Here is a 17,563-nt window from a genome sequence, read left to right on the forward strand (position 1 = left end):
ATAAAATGGCAACTCTTTGTGAGTTAATCATACAAACAATAACAAAACCCAGTGATATCTTTCCTACCACATTCAAAGAAACTGAGTTCAGCACCTGAGGTGAGACTGTGCTCCAAGCAAGACCATGCTGCTGACTTGAGGGAGCATCCCTGCTCTGACACCCATCACTCCTCACCCCCAAGTTAGCATCACCACTTCCCCTGGCCCCACAGAAGGGGACGATGGGGTAGACTTTGTGCAGCTCACAGGCTGTATAAGTCAGCTGGAGAACGCACCTCATCCAATGGGGCTGGAAAGGGCCCAAAGCTGCGGCTGGGTGGGGAGCCTATGAAAGCTGGGGGAGCAGGCCCAGGTATGCTACACAGATTACTATGGCTTCCACAGAAGCCCTGTCTTTCAGTGGGGATAGACCCTCTCTTTCTCCTTCAGCCCATTTCTGGAGGGTTTGCCTAGGAGACTCCAATCCAGAACAGACACATGAGACTTCTGTAGATGATGCAATACAAGGTTTACAAAAAGCTTGCTTTTCTCTGTGTCATTAGCTATACATCACAGCAATAGCCAGAAAAATATATATGGCTCTGGTGTTTGGCTATTTACCATACCATTCTTCACTCCCACATGGCTAAGTCACATTCCTCTGCATCCTCTCAGGAAAGAAGGAACAGAATGAGACACATCTGCTGAAAATGAAACACTTTCTCCTCAAAAGAACTGTGCCTAGTCAGGAAAACTAGGCCTTTTTCAGTAAATACATGACTCTGTTGTACGCAGTACATCACAATGACCACAGACAGCTCCTGTGTGATCCTTTGGCACTAACACAGAGTTTCACTCTTGTGGGTACCCTAAGGTTCATCATAAATGAACCACAGACTTGCTTGAGCACAACTAAAGACATACGCTATTTCTGAGATACACCCAGAAAAAAAAGTCAGCAAAATATAAGCATCGATATGTAAAGTGTTTCTCATCTTCTACTTACTAAGGGCACCATCCAGTTATAACTCATGGGTGACTACTTATTTAATTCTTACTTACCTGGACATGTCCTCTGGTTGAGCATCTGCGCTCTGCTGCCAGCTACCTTTGTGTGGGGTCCTACTTTTGTCCAACCCACGAGCAGGTGAATAAAGGCCATTTGCATCAGCCCTCCGAGTATTGGATGAGCTCCTCTTTATTAACTATGCAATGCATTATGTGTGCATGGTACTTCTCAGACAAAACACTGCTTACCTTAGTACCTAGGAGCGCAAAGATTTTACTGGGATGGGTGCTGTATTCATTAACTTGCCAAAGTGATTTCCATTAGTTTTGAATTGAGTCATCAAAGATTCCTAAAGCAGTAAGTCTTCAGATAATTTGTGTCAGGCTGACTTCTTCATCCCTGGTGTTGTTTACATAGAAATCTTCAACAACACAGAATTTGCCTCTACTTTTTCCTGTAAAGGGCATGTTTTCTCATTGCTGCTAATTCCTACTGGAGAGAGTAGGACAATAGTTCTACACAGGAGCTAAAGGCATTTGAAGAAACAGAATACTTCGGTAAAGTATTTCCAGGAAAGATCAATGGGTACTCCTCTCCTAAAGCACTTTGGGGGCATTTTTTAGAAGTTGGAACACCATCTGCTCCTAAGTAGAACTCTTCCTCAGTCCTTCCCGCTTACTGATGTAACTGATACGAGCAGTCTGCAGATGGAGCCTCCCAGCCCAGATGGAAAGGGAATTTGGCTGGATACATAGACTACTTTTTTTCTTTCTGTGAAGAGGCCTTGGTATAAGCAGAGGGATGTGATCTGGACATCTAGTGGGGATGAAAAGTTTGGGATCATGTCTGCTGTGTCTGTTTGGAAAAACAAAAACCAGGTTTTTATGTTATTCAGTTAATTACCTGTGAACTAGTAATTAGCCAGTCAAAAAGATTTTTTTTTCTTAGGAAAATTTCTGCTCCTTCCTATTTAAAACTTTTTGTCCTTGGAAAAAAATTAAATCAGAAGGTAATGCAACATAAAGTGTATTAAAATTTAAACATTTATTAAAACCAAGCCTAAGCAAGTCAAACAATAAATGCCATTTTTTTTCTTCAAAAAGTATATTTTAAAAAACTAACTAAATTGTAAAAGAAACATTGGGTGACTACTTAGCTGACTGATGGCAAAAAAAAAAAAGCCAAATAATTTGTGAGTGTCCTGGGTTTGGCTAGGATAGAGTTAATTTTCTTCCTAGTAGCTGGTATAGTTTTATGTTTTAGATTTAGTATGAGAAGAATGTTGGTAACACACTGATGTTTTCAGTTGTTGCTAGGTCGTGTTTATACTACATCAAGGACTTTACAGCTTCTCATGTCCAGCCAGCAAGAAGGCTGGAGGGGCACAAGAAGTTGAGAGGGGACACAGCCAGGACAGCTGACCCAAAGTGGCCAAAGGGATATTCCATACTATGTGGTGTCATGCCCAGTATATAAACTGGAGGGAGTTGGCTGCAGGGGGTGGATCGCTGCTCAGGAACTAACTGGGCATTGGTTGGTGAGGTTGTTTTGTATATTCCAATTCTTTTATTATTATTATTATTGTCATATTATTTTTTTTTTCTTCCTTTCTGTCCTATTAAACCGTCTTTATCTCAACCCACAAGTTTTACTTTTTTTCCCAATTCTCTCCCCCATGCCACTGGATGGGGGGAGGGGGCAGGGGGAGGGAGCAAGCGGCTACATGGTGCTTAGTTGCTGGCTGGGTTTAAACCATGACAGTGAGCATTCCTCTATTAGCAGCAATATGAAGATCTATTTTGAAAACCTCAGGTAAACTCCCTGCTTGTTTTATACACATGAGTAGTTGATTAAAAATAGGACTGCTTGAATGAATAAGCAATTAGGATCTGATTACATTCAGGTAAACTGTAGTAGGCTTTATTTAAAGAATTAATAAATGATTCTCAGCTGATGTCTTAACTGCTCTCAGAAGGTGAATCATCAAGGTCTCTTACTACACAGCCAAGTACTGAGATTCTTTCTTCAGTACCACAGTGCTGATTTTTAACAGATTTCGACAAAGTCATTTCTTTGTAGAATCATCTTTAACACAGTGGTCACAGTTCCTTACTCATATCATAAAAATCATGCAAATATGTGTTTAGTTTATGCTAAAGACAGGCTCATTTAAATAAGGGAACTGATGTTCATTTACTCTAGTGTGAATGAAGCCTGCTGCAATGTTTCTAAAACTGGATCTGCTCTTACTACAAATCCAAGCAGAGAGCAACACTTACTTTGCTCTGACAACTGCACTCTAATGATGTTCTCAATTTTGCTGTACATTTAGCTGTTCCTAGAGCTGTATTTTTCTTAGCTAGCCTTTGCATGAGTTACTGTTTCATACAGCATGCAAGCACTCCACAAGGAGCTTCAGTATGAAGCACATATTTTACAACAGATTTATGGCTTTTTAGCAAGTCTTAATTATCTTAAAAAACTTTCTCAGGCTTAAAAACTGCCTTGCATGTGAACACAACTCAGGCAGAATCCTTATGCTGTGCTCGTTGGGGAGAAAGACTGCTTCGTGAGGACACTTGTCATGTAAGTCTGTCCAGCCCAACTGCACTTCCATATGCAGCACTTTCATAGTAACTTTCTGTTAACCCAAAGACCTTCTAAAACAAGTTCAGTTTGACTGATGTTCTCCCTTTCAGCTCACCTTCCCCCCAGGGAGCTATAGGTTTTCCCAGGCTACCCTGTACAATGTGTGTGGAACATTGTCCCTAGTTCTGCGTGTCCTGCATTCTTCAAATCCTGCATTACAATTTTTTTATTAGCTTTCCATCTATTCAGCCATCCATCTGAACTGAAAAGGTGCATATGCATATTGCGATAAATCTAGCTCACTGTCTTTCGCTACCACAACTCTTCATCCATCCATGCCCCTTCCCCCTCTTGATTTCATCCCATGCTATATTAGCCTACAATTGATTTTAAACTCGAGGGACAAGAAGCAGCCACTTTGAATTATTTGTATATTATAGCATTACCTGTAGCATTCAGACACTTTGGGCACCTCTTCTGCAAGGCATTATACAAATACATTGCAAATGAGAATATCCATCTCAAGAGCTTACAAGAAAGTCAGTCAAGGCAGGGAGTAGGAAAATATTATTGTTCTCCTTTTTCAAACAGGAAGGTGAGACATCAAGTCATGCAAGGAGTCTAGAACAGAGCCTGTATTTGAATATAGATGTTTATACAGAATTGTAAGCATGGCCCCAGCCTTTGTCTGACAACCAGCACAAACACTTACAGCACTAAAGTAAGCAGCGAAAGCTGAGCTATATTAAAAATAAAATCAGAAAGCTGCATTTACAGTAGAAAATAGAAGGAGCAAGAGAGATGATACCCTGGCATCACCTACCAACAGGAATAAGAAACCAATGGAGGAGGAACACTGGTGAAGAGATTTCCTCCCCATCCTAAGAGTTGCAGCTGCTGATGAGAGAATATACATGCCATGAACATACAAAATATAGATTTATATATACAAATATACAATAGGAAATATTCAGTATACAAATACTTACATGTAAAAATAGCTTTTTACTTTCCCCTTTTCATGATTTACAAAAGCATACAAAGTTTCCTGTTGGTTAACATTTAAGTAGTGTGAGTAAACCCTGTGTGTCATGTTCCACACATAATTCTTTCAAGTGTTCACAGTATTGGCTATTACAGTGTTGAATCTGACATTCCAGATGTTAAAATATTGATAGGACACATTCTAAACGTAAAGCATTAATTTAAATACAGTTTAAATAAAACTCACATGTGTAGTTGAATTATGGTCATATTACAAATGAGTCTGCTGCAGTTGAAAACTTTCCACGAGAATAAGCTTGGAAATACATATTTCAACTAGAGATGAGTATATTTTAAATTCTTGAACTGCCTCTTGATGTGCAGATAATACTGCAAGGTGGTGAGTTCTTTCAACTCCATCTGAAGCAATGCAAACTGAGAGAACGCAGTATTACAAATTATCCTCAGTAGGCAAGTGGATGCACAGAACAATTCGCCATCAGATCCAGACATGCTGTCACTTTTGTCAAATACCCAACAGACAAGAATAAATGATAGGTACCATTGGTTTTGTGTTAAGAATACATGCTCTGTAGTATTCTTCATCAGGAAAGTTCTTTATGGACTTAAATTAATCCTCACAACTCCTTTGTGAGGTAGATAAATACTATCCCTGTTTTTAAAGATGGGGAAGCTGGAGATTTAAAATAAATTATGACAGCTGCATGGGAAATACTGTCAAAATACTGACTGGTATTTGGATGCTGGAGCAACTCAAAGGCACAACTGGAGTAAATGGAGATGTTCATGCGACAACTTTACGCTAACCAGCTTGGGTACTGACAGCATGCTTGGTACAACAGACAAAGGTTCAGCATGGGCTGCAAAACACAGTCTTTGCTAAGTGCCATGCTGCTGGAGCTAAACTGTGGGACAACAGCCTCAAAAAGTACAAAATGCATCATCCAAGATGGTGCAGCCTGACCAGGGTGGAAGAAAGGTGCATTTCAGAAGTTATGAATTAATTTGGAGCCTTGAGTAAATAGTATCTTCTCATGCGAGAGTTCTGTACAGTTCAAGAACCTCATTTAGCTCATCTCTAATTTTACCATATATGCAAGTGCTCACATGTATCAATGTATTCAGGTGTTTTTTTAAATTTACGCACTCAAAGACCTTGGAGATCTATATTTTTCCTCGTATTTCTTTTGTGGAAAATTTCTACTAATACCACAAATTGAACTAGTGCTGCAGTACTGCAAATGAGCTACAAGTGCTAATTTTAATTAACTAAGGTGATGGACAAGTTTTAAAGGACCACCATGTTCTCTATGTGTACCTGTATATGCAGGAAATCTCATCTGTTTTTAATTGCTCCTGCCTTGAAGTAAAATCCAGTTAAAGTATAAAGTGCATTGTGTGGAGTAAAACCCTAAGAAATAACAAACAATGTGTCTGCCTTCCACAGATGATTAATTTTGCTTAACAGCTGAACCATCACCCTCTTTGTCTTCTAGTTTTTAGTTTAGTGTTACCTAGGCTGAGAAAGGCCAGCCAGATGTAAGCAAAATTATTGTAAACTGAGACATTTTTGTAATATGCTGTTAAGGGAGAGTTAAGAAAACCAGTATCAGGACACTGTCCAGTTGGGGTGTGTAAATATTATTGTGTGCTTCTTGGCCCATTTAGCAAATACTTTTTTTTCCGTGATAAACCTATGGCCTCCGTATGGAGCATTTTCATGCAGAAAGTATTCCTCACACTCATCTCTTCCTGGCTCATAATAGTGGTAGGGAACTTTACGAAAGCCTTCTGACCTAGGGGAAAAAAAAGATATACTTAAGTATTATTTCCAAGAAAAACATTAATATATACTGCATCTGAATTATCTGAAATCCTTTCCATGTGTCAGCACCCAGACTCCTTTGCTAAATTGTATAAGGGCTTTCATTACAGCATGATTTGTATGAATTTTCCTATAGAAAATGAAGCTAAGTGTATCTCTCAACATACATTGATCTTATCAATCAGTAAGAAGCTGATGGGCTGGCTCTTATGTGTACTGCACATTTTGTTTAACCTGGGAGAACTCAGCCCATAAGGCTCCATCGCCTAAGTCTTTTCATTGGATAGTCCCAGCTCTTGAAACTGGTTCTTGAACTGGCTGTATAAGGCCGTTATAAGAATAATATACATTATAAGTAGGTAATGCAGTCAGAATTGCAGCTTTAAGGAAACCCATCCTTCTCTGCTGCCAACAGACTGAAGTGCTATCATGCTGTTTACTGGTTTTACATCAGGGCTATGCAATGCCAGCTTGGCTGAACTCTGTGAGGACAACTTTAGTCCCGTCACCCCTCATCTCAGGGCGCCTACTGTGTTTTCATAAACAAAGAACAACATATGTTCGTTCCATCTGGATGACTCAATCAGTGAGATCTGCAGGTTCTAAAAAGTCAGCTTCTAATGTTAAGATACCCTAATTAAACAGCTGTGACTCAAATGAGTCCCACACTGGAGTAACGCAGAATGTGGAGTGAGGGTCTGCACAAAGACTTTAGGAGCTGAGGACCCACTGGACTGGCTACATGCAAGACTTGAACCAGCCTCGGTACAGAAGAATAGATTTGTACTAGTATCATACATTGTTTATGAGATTTCCTGCTTTTCTGAAAGAGGAACAGTTTCATTTTATATTTTTCTACCATGTATTGTAGATTAAAGCATTTAACTTGGACTTTTAAAAATTGTGTTTAGAGTTATACTTCTGACAATAGGATTAATTTCTTGTCACTGTAAGGTCACTAACAGTAGTTGGCTGGAATTTATGTCAGTTTACTGTGATAAAGCTTGCAGGACTTGTTTTATTATCTAATTAGAAACCCCCTACTACTCAAACCAAGCTATATATAACCTAGAAAGTTCAAGTAGGTTGCTCAATGGTGGTGGAATGTAATTTTGGGTAACTATCCTGGGATAATCATTCTTTCACTTCCAGGTGTATTTGGTATTCAGAGAACGAATATATTAGTATTTCCTCTATAGATTTGTTTTAGCAGTAGAAGTAAGTACATTTTGTCAGAAGAGTATGAACATACTTTGTTTCCAGCTAATTCAGAAACTGCAAAAGATCTTTGATTAAAAATAGTCCCTTATGACATCTGATGTTAGATTTTGTAAATGTTCTTATTTTATCAACAGCAAATACCCTATCAGGACTAAATATGCTGACAATAGTGTCATATCAATGCACAACACTGGGAAATGACTGCCTGATCCATATTTTGGATTTATGATATTAAAATCAGTTGTGAAATTTTGACAAGACATCAGAATTGTAGATGCATGAAAATAATTTCCTATGATCTTACTTGCAGTAGGTGTCATTTATCATCCCATAGACATGAATTCCATAGCAGGCATCCATAGCCAAAATTAAGGTAAACCAACCCGTACTGAGATATGAACCTGACTGGACTCTGTAAAGATACAACATACAGAAAACAAATTGCAATGAGAAATTATCAACACTTTATCAAAGAAATATAATATATTACCTGGGACAAAAGGCATTAAGCAACTTGACAATCTGTCAAAACCACGCAATTATTTTGAATTATTTATAGATATAAAATTCTCATTCTTCCCAGCTTGGGGCCTCAAGCTATTGTCCACAGAAAAAATACCACGTTAAATATCTGGAGTCAAACAAAGCATCTCCTAAAGACAAAAAAGAATTTATTTTTACATCTGAAAGATAGCAATTAGTGGAGTGTGTAAAATGAGATAAAGTTCACCAAAAAGCAAACTACTGGCAGAGTTTGTGCAGTGTGCATGTGAGTATGCACCATCCTCTTCCACAAGCAAAATCTTAATCTGCAGTGGGCGGTCCTCAGCTTGAAAATTCACACAGTAATGAAACTTTTAAGGACATTTTGGTAGAAAACCATTGAATACAAGGCTTTGAAACCCAAAATTATGTGCATATCCCTTTACATAGGTTTGTGTTATCATTCTTTAAGATAACATAGCAGAGAGAATAACACAAGAGGACAGTGCCCGAATTGATAACCTTTGCTCAAATAACTAGTTGCATTAAATCAGTCCAAAAAGAATTACCTGCATGAGTGAGAATAAATGATGTGTAAGAATTTGGCTCACAAGTTGGCTATGTGAGCAAATGTATGCATTGTTAATTACAGACCAAATCCTGTTCACTCTACTCATGCAAGTGTTACCAATGGGGGACTGGGAGTCAACAGAGCTACCCAGATAACCTGGGCAAGCAACACTTATTGCTTTAAAACCTCATAAGTAATAAGAACACACTTAGCCCTTACTGCTTACAAACTGGTTGAAGTCCAGCTTTGTGATTGTATTGCTTTCAGTTTGACTGAAATCAATGAGAATAATTACCTTAAAATTATAAATAACTTGTCCAGTTTCCAAAGAAAAATATCACAGCCCCAACTTTGGCTCAGTTTGAGAGAGTTGGGTGTGAGTGAGAGAAGGGGATAATCTCACTTTATGCCACATCTTTTAGCTCTTAGCTTTTGGGTACAGCAGGGAGCAGTCTGTTCTCCATCATAAGTTAAAGTAGCCTAAGGTCTGCACACAATTAAGTTTTGCTGCAAAAGAACTCCCAAGTAGGCCTATGTAAGAATCAGTTATCCCCACCAACAAAATCTTCTGAAAACATTTTCATCCTGGGGTAGGAATAAAGCTTTCATGTGGAAAAAAAAATATCACATATTAACTTATCCAGCCTATAAACCTCAACTTTCCTGTGAGACAGAAGAATCAACCTCAGGTGTTTCTTCCTGGTTCACAGCAAGAACGTTCTATGGTCTCCTGCCTCCCAGGTAAATCTGCCAGTCAGCGGCTTTTGGCTCAGATTCTGTTTTACTTCCTTGCTCTTTCTTGTTGAAGTTTGACAAAATACTAATTAAAATGATGGGTGAAAAAGTAGTTGTACAACCTTTATAACGACATTTACCTGACACATACAGGACTGAGATTCAAATTCCTTCTCTGATGAATACCTTTTATTATAGATAGTAGAAAGGCTCCAAGAGCTTTACATTGCTAAAGAAACTCCAGTACGCTCCAGTTTAAACAAATCTTTTTCTTTTTTTTTTGGTGAAAAACAATTACCTCAACTCCCAGAGAGTTTTACTGTACTCAAGAACACTGATAGTAGTTCGGGCTACATCTTCTCTTCCTTGCCCACGTCTATTTATCATCCTTCATGGGTTAGCTGGTGTGAACTTCTATCCCTACCTTTCCTGAAATGTCCTTTTCCTTGGGGAAACTCCTAAGTATCTAGCTGCTTTTGTAAGGGACCATTCTGGAAACAATAAATAAAGGGTTAACTTAGCACTGAAGAATGGCAAGTAGGAACAAAAGGCAGGGTGTCAAATACCTGTGTTTCATTAGGTGGACATGAACTATAATGGTGCTTCTTTACTTGACACCTTTATAGCCACAAAACTGTACATCTGTTTATCTGTCCCGTTAGGATCTTCATTTCTTCAAACAGAATTTCCTGCTACTGTCTAGCAAAGAGAATTCCCAATCCGATTCATGTTACTTTATAGTAACATTCTGCCATGACAAAAAGCTGCATTGCTTCTAACTTGCTTTCTGCTGTTGCACCAGAAGAACACTAGCCTTGAGCTTTTAAAGCCATTTAGAATCATAATAACCATTTATAAGAACACTATGAAGATCAGGACCCTTCCAATAGTGGAGGTTTATTGGAGAGTACTATATTGACAGTAGCATCTGAAATTTGCTATACTCAGGAGGAAAAAGGAATTTTAAAAAAGAATTAATCAATATTTCATGTCTTGTTTTAACACCATTGGACCTTAGTCCTCTCATCTATATACTACACTGGCAGGATAAATAAAAACAGCAGAGTGAGTTCCCAGATATCTTCCCTGGGAGATGAAGTACATGACAGAATACAGATTATATACTTTAAAACAAAGCACTTACATTCCTCCCATTTTTTCCTCTGAAGATACACAGGGATACAAGGGAATATACTGAAGCAGTGGGGATTCTGGATGATTTGGTAACACCTTAGAATTCAATCTGATATCATAAACATACTTTCAACATTCTAATGAAAGTAATATCAGAAATGTGAAAACAATTTTAGCTGTCCCTAAAAAGTCATATATCTCTGAATACCTTTTAAAAATATCGTCCCACAAAACAGTAGTGCAAAGTAATGTCTCAGCCCTTGCTATTGTGCTAACACTGCACACTCAATTTCTTTCTCTACAGGAGAGTTTTTCATGTTTTTTGGCCAGGGCTTTTTGAGACTCATTGGAAAGAGTTCCTCTTGTTACTGTAATTGCATTCAAATTTCAAATTTTACACATTGAAAAGAAAAGAATCCTCCATTTATGTGTAGCATAAGGCTATGTTACTGCACAAATCTGAGGGAAGGAGGACATTAATGCCAAAATAGGGAAAACAGGAGTTTGTTAAACATCATTCGTAGAACTACTACAGGCAAATCTATTGTGATATATGTGTGTGCAGCAAATCCAAAATTGTTCCCTATGGCTCACAGTGACTTTTTCTTATACTCTAAAATTAATGGGGCACCAGATCTATGCAGGGAATTGTCTCAACAGCTCAGGAGAAAATAATGCACTATTTTTCAAAAAATGCATTTAAAAAGTTGGTTTTACTTTCAAGACATGATTTATAGCCGGATGCAGCAATAAAAAGGCAATGCTCACAAAAAATTACTTTGTTTATCTTGAAAATTAAAGCTTATTTTGCATACTTCCGACAATATTAGGATTCTTAAAGAAATGTTAGTTATGGGGATGTTATTAATTCTGCTAAATACCATCCAGCATTTCAGAAAAGTACATAGGCATATGCTTAACATTAAACATATGAAAAGACCAATGGAATCAACTTAATTAAGATGCTTGAAACAAAGCATATGGTTGCCTATCTTGCTCTTAGTGAAAGTTTAAGTGCTTAAACTGTCATTATTTCATCTCAGAATATAAAAGCTCCAAGATTAATAGTTATTTGTACTTTTCAAGTCTCAAAACATAGAATTTGCATTTTTAGTAGTGCCTTCCATAAACTTCAGTAGAAAGAATTGACTATAGTTTCTCACAATGCTTTAAAAAGGAGACTTGCCTTCTGTATTTTAGAAGGAAATGGTAAAAAACACATTTAGGATTGCTAGAATCGTCATGTGTGACACATAAAGCTTTAATTAAAAATTAATTAAAAATAAAAGCAATTAGACAGGGTTCTTGACCTTTGGCTTTCCAATATTCTACAAAAAGCATAAGAAATTGATATAAAGAAGATGGAATAGAAAGTGCTCCATAAAAATGTTAGCGACTGAAATTCATCTACTTTGACATCTATAACCATGCTTTGATGTAGGCTAAATGAAGAAAAAACTAGTTCCTTCTCTCATCAGAGGAAAATGGAGGAACATCAGATATCTTCTTAATGATCAAGGGCAGGTGAGTTCAAATTGGGTAAAAGTTTTGTTGTTACTTGAGTTCTGATTTGACCGTAGAATTCCAAGAAGTTCTTTTCTTTGTTCAGTTGTTCCAGGATTTTTTATGTGCACAATCAATTCTAGCTCTATGGTTCAATGGACTGTAATTTCCAGTGGGGACTTCAGTGGTAAAAAAATAAAAATGAAAAAAAAAAAGTTTGTTAATGCAGAGATGATCTATAGACAAGCAATTTCATGTCAATCTGATTGCAGAAAAGAATTTAGAAGCCTATTTTTTAATTCTTTACTGGGAGAAATTAGAGAGCACAGAAGGTCAATTAAGAGTGTTAATTAAGATGAAAAACGAAGAAATTTAGGACTTCAAGAAGCTATTAAGTAACAGAGAGCTTGCCAAAAGCATTAACTAGACACTTTTCCTTTTTTGCTTAAATTCAAAATATTGCAGTAAAATAAAATTCAACAATGACAGATTGAAATGTCAAGATTCTCCAAGCCAATTAATTGACAAAAAAATGTATATTTTTGTAAAGGTTGTTCATAGACTCTAATCCTCAGATGACTCTCCTACCAAACCAATCAGCAGGAGTTTTGTTTGCAGCAGCTTGTCAGGCCCCTTGATTAATAAATAAGTATAAATAAGGGTTTGGGTTTAAAACTAAGAGACCTGTAATCCACAGAGTGGAGGCTTCATAATGTGAGATGTCCTTCCAACATGCTAAAGGATTTGTAAAAATTATTCAAAATAAATATAAATATTTTCAAGAACTGTGTCAAGATTAGCTTAGTCTGCGTTCAGGTAGACATGTCTCTGGTACTTATTGGTATCTGCAGCACATCAAGGTACCATTACTCTTCTGGGAGGGGGTCAGTATACTCTCTCTGCCACTTACCCTGTGTCAGCCTCGTCTGTGACTGACCCTCAGGAATGAGGGTAGAAGGTACCTGTCTCCTGTGCTATGTCCCCTTGTTAAAGACATCCAGCTCCTTTTCTCCCTGGGTTACTGTAGGTTTTTGCATTGCTGAATAACGGTATGTTTCCTTACAACTAAAAATATGGAAAATTTATCTACCAGCACAAACGGATGATCCATCACTTAATTCTGTACTAACCAAATCCATGCTACCATTGTACTTATGTTGACTGAGATTCTCTGTTTTTTTCTCCTGAGGAAGCATCTCTGAATATAGCTGCTGAACAACTCTTCTTTGCCAAATTAAACACCCACATTCCCCAAGTCACAGGTTTGGTCTCTGTCTTCCTCTTCATATCAAAAGTAGATTTGTAAATGACAGATTAGAATGAGCTGACAGAAAAATGCCCCCACCTCTGAGAGAATGGCAAGCCTCATTTTCCTACCACTTCTCCTTTGAGGAGCACATATACTTCTCATGCCAGAAAGCTTTTATCTTGTGAAGAAAAAAGGAAGTACATTTGGTAAAGGAGAAGGGTAAGACTCTAAATGCTGAAAAGTATTAGCACTAGCCTAGATTTAATTCTGTTTTCTGTAAGACTCAGTGCTTTGTTGCTAATAATTTCATTATATACTTTCTGCAGAAAAAATAGCACAAGAAGACCAATGAAGATGCAAGCACAGAGAATTGATTTCACATGGTAAAAATTGTTGCTATTTCTGCATTACAAAGATACCTGTTAGGCAGTGGTTTATCATAATTATTCATTCTTTTGTACGTGTGTGTGCGCACGCATGTGCTTGCTTTGCATTCCATAATGATGCAGGACATCTAATAATAAACACCCATGCCCCTCTAGCAGTGAGCAGACTGTCTCACACATTCAAAAGCCCACACCGTGCTTCAGGTCATTCTGAAAAGTGAAACATTTATATATGGACAGATGTTTTATTATCCATCATGTATGGTTTTATGCAAAGCTTAAACAAGTGGAATGCATTATGAACAGCACAGACTACATTCCAGATTCAGACAGTGGCTGTGCCCAGCAAGATGTACCTGGGAATGGAGAAGTGATGCACTCCTGCCAGCCCAAACTCTTGGTAGATCATCCTTAATGTGAATCCTGACAATAAACTGCAGTCAGGTGGCATACTGTCCAATTAATCACCAGAAATATATGTTTTCTACCTATATTAATACTGCACCAATGGAACACAGAGGACAAGAGTCCATTTCAGCTGAATTTGCTACAAACCCGCAGTAAAGGCTACTCCTACATCACAAACTAGCCCATGAGAATCTCCCCTCACAATCTGATTGAAAAAGAGATGTAATAATTAATAAATCCTATGTCAAAATGGCCTTGAAAAAAAGACAGGAAGGACACTTCTGAATGATCACAAAAGGGAACAGAGAAATTATGGCTTTGTATTTAACTGCATCTAATTAAAAAAAAAAACAAACAAGCGACTATTTGACTTACTATTTACAATTTTTGGCAAGACAGGCAAAACCAGTATTAGAAATAAGGAAGAATCTGTTACTGCAATTACTGAAATCCACGCAGCATCTGCTTGGGTATATAATTTATGCATATAGTTCCAATCTTTGTGTTGTGTACGTATTTTTTTTATTTCTTTCCTCTCTTTCTCTGCTCTATTCAATATATGCATGGAAACCTGAAACAAAGCGGAAGGCGGGGGGGGCGGGGAGCAGCTTAAAGAAGTTGACTTCTGCTGCCCAGGCTTATGTAGTTTCCTTATTTCTGATTCCTTGACCTGACTTTCATGCATCTCAGCTTAGTCGTGAACTCAGGCAACAAGAGAAGGAAGTTATTTCATCCAGGCAGAGAGGGCTCCTTCAGATTCCTGTGCTGCTGAGCTCAGAGAAGAAACAGAGAATTCCTGTTTATCAAGAGTAATCATAGAGGTCCAGCTTGCTGCAAAGCACTCAGAAAAGAAAGAAGACTAAAGAACTATAATTGTCAACCCTGCCTTCCAGCTGATATACATATACATATATATATATGTATGTATTATTTTGAGGTGATTCTCATGTGGGAAAACCTGTGCTAGTCCTTCCAAATCAAATGGCATCCCCCCTAGAGAACAAGAGTTGCTAGCTAACTTTCTTACAGCTATTGGGCTTCTGCAGCTCACATTGAATCTTCAGATACAAATTGTGCTCTTGGTGCAAATATTTACAGAACAGTAAATCCCAATCCCAACCTTTTTTTCTTCCCCATTCTCTTCCCTAATCATCCTGTTTCCAGAAATACATATTCTCTTGATTTCTCTTGAATCAAGAATTCTTTATTTCCCTTTCTTAAGTACAAACTGTGGTCTGAGGCACAGCCCATGCTATTGCATGCACTCAAGTTATTAGTAAAAGATGCCTTTTGTAAGTGCCCTGGTTGCAGTTGCCACCTGGGATCTGAAGTCAAGCAGTTTATGCATGATTACCAATAACCTTGACCCACTGAAGGTGTGTTGTGCAGAAAGAGAAGTGTATGGCTTCACACATCTCCATTTGCACTTGGATTTTGTTGATGAGCAAATGGATGTTTAAATCAGAAGAGGATCCACAGAAGTGTTGACCATTACATCCATGCAATTACGTTTGGAATGAAGGGAAACTAAATTCACATAAGCAGATTTGAGGGCTAAGCTGTTGGCATCTTTACATAGCCATTTTTCTCTTCAAAAATCACCTGAGTAAAATCCACTCCACCCTTAGGAAGACTGAGCTTATCAGGAAATGCAACTCTTCTGGTCTATGCCAGCATAGCACTTGCTCCACAGTACAATTACTTATGCTTGCAGTGGTTGAAGCTAAAGGGAGATAATGCCAAATCTGCTTTCCCTGGACAGTACTCAAGCCTGCAAGTTAGTTGTGGCACCACGGTGTACTCCTATCCCACCATTCTCCACTTTCCATTGGCCTATGCTAGGTCAAAGATTTACTGCAATCCCTGATGGCTGTGACAAAGGGAGTGACAGCTGAAACCTTAAGACAGGTTTCACGACTTGTGCCACAGGCCTCTATAGGGCAGCTTTATGTGCTCTTCTCTTCACCAGTAGCTGCATCCAGTTTGCTGAGTGCTGGTTCAACATCTTCCCACAGCATGAAAGGGAGTAGAGAAGGATTTAGATTTTCATCCTTTGTAACCAAAAATGAATCAAAACTCAAAAGTGTGCCAAGTGGAATTAAAAAAGACAACAGTGACTTTTTTCTGCATCTACATTTAAATCAATACTTGCTGTCTTGGGTCTGCACATTTTTCTCCAGGGAGGATGTAAACTAAACAGAGCTGCAGTTAATCCAGGATCCTCAAAGAGATTTAATTAAGCAAGCTTTCCCACCCTTTTCTTTTGGTATTAAAGGGCACTTACTATTCCTAGCTGCATATTTTAGTGAAATCTATTGTAGGTGAATACAGAAGAAATTTCTTGATTAGCTCTTACCTTGTCAAGACAAGATACTGAAAGGAGTTCATCTAACCTTGGCTAAAAGTGGCTTAAATTTTTCATAAAAACATTTTCTATTAGGATTTATTTTTTTATATTTAAAGCAAAAAATATGAGACAACTTTCTAAAGGTGCACATTGTATGTCTGTGACATTGGGATGTGAGCAGAGACTTTTACAAAGGTATTTTGTTTTACTGCTATGGTGAAAATGAAAGAACAGCTAGCACGAGATTGTACCTTAACTGTTCATTTGAGTGGGGAGAACACTGGACCAGATACTCAGCTGATAGAAACCACACTGATGTACATCAGCTGATACCCTTTCAAATTTTCTGTAATCTGCAGTCATTGTATTGGTTTAATCACTACCTCTTTGATGTTAACATGGAAGCGAAGGCAATGTTACATTTTTCTCCCTGCATTTCACATTTTTCTGAGAACTTTGCCTTTCACCAGGGTAGATGCTCATCCAGAAAAAGCTTATGGAGGGCCAGCCATAATACTAATGGGAAGTTTCATTTCTGAAAGGAAAATATTCACTGAAAAAAGAGAACTTAAACCCCACAGATAAGGCCTTTATTGGTGCATACCCCTCTATCAACAACTTGTCTCTCCCCAGCTGTGTGTTTCCAGGTATTCTAAAATTAATTCCTAATTTGTTGCTAAATTACTCACTGATTATTTACATTACAGTAGCAATGCAAATCCTCACTCTGCAAGGCACTATACACCCACATGTGACAGTCCTTGACCCAAAGAGCTTACCTGTCAAGTAACCAAGAGAAATGGATTCTTTGGAGAATGTACATGTCCTTATCCCTAGTTCTCACAGGGAACTGATGCATACTGAGATTTCCTCCCTTACATTTAAGGCATGTATATCAGTATTAATTCAACATGCGTGTGAAAGTCTCTCTACCAAGTATAGCAGGTAGAATGGAATAAAATAAATGCAAGACCTTCTAGTACTGTTCCATAGAAACTTCCTACAATACTGCATTGTGTTATTGAATCCGGAGCCACAGTGCTCTTCTCTACACTGCCTATTTGCACAAACCAAAAGTTCATTTTAGATTATGGAACATCAATATTTTTAGCAAAAATT

General features: G+C 37.9%; 1 protein-coding gene across 1 annotated transcript in view; it reads right to left on the reverse strand.

The window, feature by feature from the left end:
• Window positions 1-6,191: 6,191 nt before the first annotated feature.
• ST6GALNAC3 (ST6 N-acetylgalactosaminide alpha-2,6-sialyltransferase 3) overlaps window positions 6,192-17,563 on the reverse strand; it is a 224,806-nt gene continuing 213,434 nt past the window's right edge. Inside the window, exons 4-5 of the mRNA XM_075037580.1 lie at window positions 7,933-8,040; window positions 6,192-6,378 (exon numbers count right to left, since the gene is read on the reverse strand). Of these exons, the coding sequence (XP_074893681.1) occupies window positions 6,192-6,378; window positions 7,933-8,040 (295 nt within the window). The remainder of the gene's footprint in view (window positions 6,379-7,932; window positions 8,041-17,563) is intronic.

The sequence above is a fragment of the Buteo buteo genome, chromosome 10 (genome assembly GCF_964188355.1).
Source record: "Buteo buteo chromosome 10, bButBut1.hap1.1, whole genome shotgun sequence".
Classification (NCBI taxonomy): Eukaryota; Metazoa; Chordata; class Aves; order Accipitriformes; family Accipitridae; genus Buteo; species Buteo buteo.